We start from the raw sequence: 7,849 nt of genomic DNA on the forward strand, positions 1-7,849 counted from the left end.
CGTGTGCTCCTGCTAAAACAATCGCCCCTGTCTGCCTCTGAGCCAGCTGGACCAGGGCTTGCACCCAGTAGAGTTATTTTCCAAAGAAACTGTTCGCATCTGTTTTAAGCTTGTGTCCTTGGGAACCTCCAAGTCTCCAGAGCAAATGCCTTTTGTTAAGGTGTCAGGAGGTACCTGACTCCAAGCCAGAGAGGAAGAAGGAAAACCACTGCCCAGGAGAGGTGGGCAAGCGCGGGGGAGGCAGGAGCTCCAAGCAGATGGCTTCTCCTGCAGCCGGGGTGCCTCTCGCTCCTTCTCAGAATGGGCTGCCTGGGGAGGAAAACCCTGCCTTTCTTCCTCATTTTTGTGCCCATATATCTACGTGGGGCTTTGTTGCAAGAAACCGCACCTGAGAGGCAAAGAAAACCATTCCTTGAGAGGCTCTGTAGACTAGAAGCACAGGTGAGTATACCCACTGTTGGGGGCAGTAGAGTTTTTTTAACTGACACCAGACAAAGCACAGAAGTCATAGAAACAGTAGTAAGCTTCTGTGCTCTGTGGGCTCAGCGTAGTTTGCAGTTCTTATCAGCTGCCTGTTTTCACCTATGGCTGGAATAGCAAAATGGGTTTGGGGAGTTTGTTCTAAAGCCGAGCCAGCTGAGGGTGGGTGGAGCTGGGGAGCCACCTGAGGAGTGTAGCTGCAGGTGTGCTGGAGTGGTGGGGGCCAGCCCGCTGGGCATGGGGAGAAATGTCCCGGGTCCCCCACAGAGCAGAGACTCCTGTGCGGGTCCGTGGCCAGTTCCCGGATGCCCTGCAGGGATCAGGGCTGCGCCAAGCACTCCCCACTTTGATCCCCATGCACAGCCATCTCGCTGGCAGGTAGGACCCTGAGGGTCGAGGGGTAAAGAGTGTGGCGCTCGGGGAGGGATGGGAGCCGCCTGTGACACCCTCACCCACTGCAGCACAGACCTGGGGCTGTCTGCCGCTGCGAGCTCTAGCTTGGTGCGAGGGGGCTAGTGGCAGTGATCAGCCGCCTCACCGCGTTGCCCTGAGGATCTAATCCCCAGGAGTGCCTGTGTCCTCTCTACAGTTTTGGAGGTTCCAAGAGGCAACCCTAAAGCACCTGCAGGGCATCGCCAGCAACTACAACCTGTCCTTTGTCATGGAGGCCTGGTTCTGGAGCCTGGCCCACGAGAGCCAGGCCGTGGCCCTGGCACTCAGCCAGCTGCAGGCCGCCGTGCAGGGCGACCTGGGCCACCTCAAGACCTGGGTGTGGAAGACTCAGTGCAGAGGCCAGAAGGTGGACAACAGGCTGCTGGCCTTGGGTGCCGCCCTGAGCGAGAGGAGCGCCCAGGAGAGAAAGGGGCAGGAGGAGCAGAGGAATGCCCTCTCTGGCTGGCCCTGGACGTGTGGGCCGTGCACGGCATGCTGGCTCGCCTGATGCCCCTCGTCCAGAGCCAGGGCACCGGGATGGCAGCTTTCAAGGGGCTGCTGCAAGTGGCCAGCCCTGGCACCGCCACCCTGCGCGTGACCCCGGCCCCACCTAGACCATCGAGCCCAAGCTCCCCACAGCTGCAGGCAGGCAGGCAGGCAGGCACCCAGAGCTCCGCCTGAGCTCGGGGACCCACCTCTGGACTTCGCTCGCCGTCTCCAAGAGACGCAGGTGTCCCCAGGCCCAGGCAGCCAGCAGACGTGGCCCACCGAGAGCCCAGGAGAGAATAAGCACCGTGGCCTGCCCTTCCCCATCAGTGTCCACTTTTCCCTCTGGTGCCTCCTTATGCCTCCAGTCCCCTCCAGGAGGACTTCTCCCCAGGCTGAGCGGAGAAGACACTGCTTTACACCCCACAAAACCCGCCCTTAAAGAAAGGAACCGTCCAGGTGATAGCCTGCCTGCAGGTCAGACCACCCAATGCACACACCACTGGGGTGCTGCCCGCAGGCAGTAAATGCCCACTCAGAGTTGGTGATCACCCTGGTCAGGGCTGGTGGGGTCTCAAGGACGTCCTCAGCCATAGCCAGCAGGAACCCTCTCTGCAGGGCCCCGGCCTGCATCCCATGGGGTCTGTGCCCACCAATGGAGGCCCCCCGGCCTTTGCAAAGCCGGTTCTGCTTTGCCACCTCTCATCTGCAGGTAAGGGTTTCTCTATGGCGGCACTACTGTACTGGCATCTGGGGTCGGGTAGCCCCTAGTTGTAGGAGCATCCAGGGCATTGAACGGCGTTAAGCAGCATCCCTGGCCTCCAACTACTAGATGCCCGCTCAGCTTGAACTCTCAGCTGTGACCAGGCTGCTCCCTGTCTGGCCTTGCAGCCCACAGGGCCCATTAATCTGAAGCAGGTCCCTCCCCATCTGTGTGGTTCTAGGGGCCTCACCAGTAAGACAGGGCTGAAGGGCTGACCTGGAGGGCACCACCAGGGGTCCCGGGAAAGGGGGGCTGTAGGTTTGGGGGTCACAGTTCTGACAACCGAAACTGTCCGCAGACACTGCTAGATGTCCCCCAGGGGTACAGTCATCTGCAGTTGAGGACCACTGCCAAAGATTATGACAAGAGCCCCCAGGTGAAGAGAGAAGGTGGGGGCTGGCCACAGAACGCCCTCCACCCTGGAACCCAAGGGGCCAGTGGGCTAGAAAAGCGCGTTCCCTGGCTCTGCCCCCAGCTTCTGGCTGGGTGCCCCACCCCTGCCCCGCCTACCCTTCTGGCAAGCAGATCTGGCAGGAAGTCTGGTCAGCAGGAAGCCCCCAAAGATGTCCATGTCCTGGTTCCAGACCCTGTGAATGTGTCACTTCATGTGACAAGAAGACTTTCCGGTGTGATTAAGGATTTTCAGATGGGAGCTGATCCTGGATTATCACGTGGACCAGTGTCATCACAGGGTCCTTATAAGAGGGAGGCAGGAGGCTCAGTGTCAGGGATGCAGATACAAGGGCAGGAGCTGACGTCAGAGGGCAGCAAAGGGCTTCTCCTTGGAGCCTCCAGAGGAACCAGCTCAGCCCACACTGTGATTTTAAGCCCGGGGAGACCTGCAGGGACTTCTGACCTCCAGACTGTGAGATGCTAAATTTGTGTTGTTTTGAGCCACTGTGTTTGTGGGGATTTGTTCCAGCAGCCACAGACACTCATCCAGGGCCCCCTGCTGGTGAGGAGTGTGGCTCAGCCAGGTGTCCTGCTTCTCAGTCCTCCCACCGGTAAGAGGCTGATCACGTGAGAATAAGTGAGCCGCTGCCCCTTGCGGTGTGGGCTGACTCTCCCCGCTCTGCTTCTAGTTTGCAACGTGGGCCCTGCACTCATCTTTCCGAACGCGTCCACTGTGAATGTTATCTTCTTCCACCCGGCTTCTTCATTGGCCTACGGGCTCTGTCTGTCTGCAGCTGGGTCCGCACAGCCTTGGGCCACCTGGGCACCCTCCTCTCGTACACCAGCAAAGAAAATGACAAGCTGGTTCTGCATGGCCGAGACTCCCTGCCCCCTGGCTCCATCCACTCTGTGATTGGAGACCCGGCCTTCAGGGAGCTGCCCCTCCAGCCACTGCCAGATGGCTGTTGGCACCATGTGTGTGTCATCTGGACGTCCATTCTGGGCCTGGGCAGGTACCGGCTCCACATGGGCCGAAGGCTAGTGGCCACTGGCTCCCGCTTTGGGGAAGGCTATGAGATTCCTCCAGGGGGCTCCCTCATGCTAGGCCAGGAGCACGACAGCATTGGGGGTGGCTTTGATGGCCCTGAGGCCTTTGTGGGGAGCCTAGCAGGCCTGGCCATATGGCACCAGGTGCTGGTCCCCAGGGAGGTCTCAAACCTGGCCACTGGGAAGGAATTCCTGATGGGTGCCATCCTAACACTGGCCAGTGCCGCATCGGTAGACGGATTCGTGCAAAGGGTGAACTGCACCTGCCTACAGCTCTGTTCCTGAGGCCTCGCTACACAGCAGCTGTGCTCACACGGTGGGCCGGCGGGAAGAGCAAGTCTTCAGCCACTCTCGGCCACCCCCGACCCCAGCATACTCCATAGAGGCCCCCCACCCACACTGAGGATCAGGCTGCTGCCTCCGGCCTGGGCCAGGCACACCTGCTCTCTAACATAGGATGTGGGTATTCCACAGGGTGGGGGGAGGGCTCACAGGCAGAGCCGGGCCTCAGGATCCCCACGACTGCATTCTTTCCCTCTCTGCGGCATTCTTACACCAACCAACACCCCCCCATAGTAGGAAGTCATTTCAACACGGCCCAACTTGCCACATGGCAGAGCTGCGCTTCAGCTCTGCCTCTCCTTGGGCATGGGTTTGGGGCAACCACAGGCTGGCTCCTGGAGAACTCTTATTTTCCTTGCATTAACTTCTGTGGTCCTCTCTCCATGTGGCTTGAGAAAGTTTCTCTTTGACTGCTCCTTGTTCCAACATCTCTCATGAGAAGGGCTGGGGAGTCCATTTCCTGGCCCCACAGCTCCTTCGCCCTGGGGGTTCCATCAAGGTTCTGTGGCAGCTGGTAAGGCCACTAGAGCTGCTGGGAAGGGGGCCTGCAGAGGAAGCAAGCTACTCAGAAACACACATTAAGGATGGGTGGGCAATACTTTTTTTTTTTAATTAATTAATTTATTTTTAGCTGCATTGGGTCTTCATTGCTGTGTGTGGACTTTCTCTCAAGTTGCAGCGAGTGGGGGCTACTTTTCGTTGTGGCACGTGGGCTTCTCATTGCAGTGGCTTCTCTTGTTGCAGAGCACGGGCTCTAGGTGTGCAGGCTTCAGTAGTTGTGGCACGCGGGCTTAGCTGCTCCGCAGCATGTGGGATCTTCCCGGACCAGGATTTGAACCCGTGTCCCCTGCATTTGTAGGCAGATTCTTAACGACTGCGCCACCAGGGAAGCCCGGGTGGGCAATGCTTTTAAAGAGTCTGTATTGGGGTATAATTTACATACTATGAAATTCACCCATTTTAAATGTGCAGTTCAAAGATTTTCAGTAAATTTGTCGAGTGTGCAACCATCATCACGATCCAGTTTTAGAACATTTCCATTGCCCCCCCCCCAAGAAATCATGCCTATTAGGGGTCACTCCTGTCACCACCCAGCCCCTCCCCCAGCTCTGCACCCACTCACCTGCTTTCCGTTTCTGTGGATTTGCCTGCTCTGGACGTTTCACATAAATGGACTCATTCACTGTGTGATCCTTGGTGTCTGGCGTCTCTCACCGAGTATCATGTTTTATAGTTTCATCTGTGTTTTTGTGTGTCAGTGCTGCGTTCCTTTGTATGGCTGAATGACCTTCTGTTGTAATGGACCATGTTTTGTTTTGTTTGTTTTGTACATCAGTCAATGGAAACTTGGGTGGTTTCCAGTTGAGGGCCCTTGTGAGTGAAGATTCTGTGCACAGTCTCATGTGAAGGGTTGTGTAGGCATATGCTTCTGTTTCTCTTGAGTGGATACCTAGCCATGGAATTGCTGGGTTGTATGATAGAATCATGTTTTTTTTTTTAATATTCTTTTTTTAAAGCAAATTTATTTATTTTTATTTCATTTATTTTTGGCTGCATTGGGTCTTCGTTGCTGCGCGCGGGATTTCTCTAGTTGCGGCAAGCGAGGCTACTCTTCATTGCAGTGCACGGGCTTCTCATTGTGGTGGCTCTCATTGTGCGGAGCACGGGCTCTAGGCATGCAAGCTTCAGTGGTTGCGGCATGCAGGCTCAGTAGTTGTGGCTCCTGGGCTCTAGAGTGCAGGCTCAGTAGTTGTGGTGCACAGGCTTAGTTGCTCCGTGGCATGTGGGATCTTCCCGGACCAGGGCTCAAACCCGTGTCCCCTGCATTGGCAGGCGGATTCTTAACCACTGTGCCACCAGGAAGTCTCCAATCCATTTTAAAAGTGAGGAAACAAGGACTTCCCTGGTGGTTCTGTGATTAAGAATCCGCCTGCCAATTCAGGGGACACGGGTTCGAGCCCTGGTCCGGGAAGATCCCACATGCCGTGGAGCAACTAAGCCCGTGCACGCCACAACTACTGAGCCTGCGCTCTACAGCCCACGCGCCACACCTACTGAGCTCACGTGCTGCAACCACTGAAGCCTGCGTGCCTAGAGCCCTGTTCACCACAACGAAGAGTAGCCTCCGCTCGCCAACTAGAGAAAGCCCGCATGCATCAACGAAGACCCAATGCAGCCAAATATGAATAAATTAATTTTTTTTAAAGTTGGAAAAGATAACTTTTTAAAAAAAAGTGAGGAAACAAACTAGAGAGGTCTGACGGAACTGCGAGGGGCCTGTTTTCAGCTCTGCATCGAGGAGGTGGCTGGAGGGTACTGCTCCATGGAGAGGGGCCTGAAATCAGTCTCTGGGGCCTCTTAGCAGTGCTCGCATCTCTGCAGAGCTGTCTGTGGCCCCAGCAATCCCAGGCCTTCAGCTCAGAGACTTGGCCAGCCACCACCTGCCCGCCCCCCAACCCCCACCCCTGGTCCGTGAGTCAAGGTCAGGGGATGCATCCTAGGTCTGGAAACACCCCTGGGTGGCCACGGGAAGGTCCTGTAATCACGGACTTCTGCTTCCCCTGGCACTTCCCCAGGACGCATCCATCTTCATGGAGAGCTGCCCTTCTCAAAGCGTCCTCTTTCCCAGGCTCCTCTGGCCTATTTTGGAGCCCTTGCTCTGTCTCACTCTATTGAGGTGGGAGAGATGACATCTTTTGGGGGGAAGACTGTTAATTTGATTAGGAAGTGTTTCTTGAGGTCCCTAGCACTAAAAGACCACACAGGGTATTTCCCACCCTCCCCTCCCCCGCTTTCGGGTGCTTACAACACCATGGGGGACCCAGGATATTTCACTTCTACAGCAGCATTTCTGCCAAGGTTCACAGACCCTAAGACAGTGGGAATTTGGCAGAAGCATCATGGCTGTGGGTGGCCAGCCACATCGCATCTGAGAGTCTCCACGAGGGCAGGGCAGCCTGGGAAAGGGCTTGGGGAGGAGCTTCGTGGGAGCTCAGGTCGATAGGAATTTGGGAAGGGCTGGCTTGTCCAGCTGAGGAGTCTGGGCTCTGTCGAGGGCAGCCCATCCAGGTTTTGAGCAGGAGAGCGTGAGCACGCATCTCATGAGATCCACCATCCCCACTGAGTGAGTGGCATGAGCCACATCCACCTTGAACCCCATCAATCCCACCTTTGACCTGTGTCTGCTGCGTTCCTGAGTGGGGGGAGGACAGAAGGATCCAGATGGGCTTCCCCAGCACCACCCCTCCGTCCTCGGGACTGTTCTCACTTCCCCATCGCTGTGTGCAGCTCTCCTCCTGCCTGGACGGTTTCACGCAAACCACACTCATCCACTTTGTTCAGTCAAACCAGCCTGGGACCAGCCCTGAGGCTCGTTGGAGCCGGTGCCAGCTTCACTCTGCAGCCTCCAGGCCCTCCTCCACAGCCAGGGCCATCACGTGCTTGTCAACATCCCTCGAAAGGGCAAAGCCAGGTCACACTAAGGAGAAAACACCTTTTCTGAAAGAACGTTGTTCTTAGTATTTTCAAAAAATTGTTGCACAGTGATCGTGGGGAAACTTAATCCTGTTGGGCTTCCTTCCTCTTATTTTAGTTTCAATTTTGGTTTTATTTTGAAATATGTGGGGGAAGAGCCTATAAAGAACTTCTAAAATCTTTTTATTTTGAAAAGTTTCAAGTTTAAAGAAAAAAGTTACAAGAGGACTACATTGCACGTCATTTATATTTACCCCATATTCATCACCTGCTAACATCCTACCACATTTTCTTTCTCCCGCTATCGGTAGCTACGTATTGTGATTACCATTAGCTTGTGAATCATCTGAGACTACGTTGCAGACATCACATCACAACCCCTGAATATCTCAGTGTATGTCTACTGAGAAAAAGGACTTTTCTGATATGACC

The 7,849-nt window shown here is 55.6% G+C and overlaps 1 protein-coding gene across 1 annotated transcript; it reads left to right on the forward strand.

The window, feature by feature from the left end:
• Window positions 1–300: 300 nt before the first annotated feature.
• Window positions 301–3,886, forward strand: PTX4 (pentraxin 4). Its single transcript, XM_065893236.1, is given in 6 exon segments — window positions 301–441; window positions 1,070–1,369; window positions 1,372–1,557; window positions 2,017–2,110; window positions 3,244–3,303; window positions 3,306–3,886. Coding segments are annotated over 6 exon segments (1,362 nt in total).
• Window positions 3,887–7,849: the final 3,963 nt, after the last annotated feature.

This window comes from Phocoena phocoena, chromosome 15 (assembly GCF_963924675.1).
Source record: "Phocoena phocoena chromosome 15, mPhoPho1.1, whole genome shotgun sequence".
Lineage (NCBI taxonomy): Eukaryota > Metazoa > Chordata > Mammalia > Artiodactyla > Phocoenidae > Phocoena > Phocoena phocoena.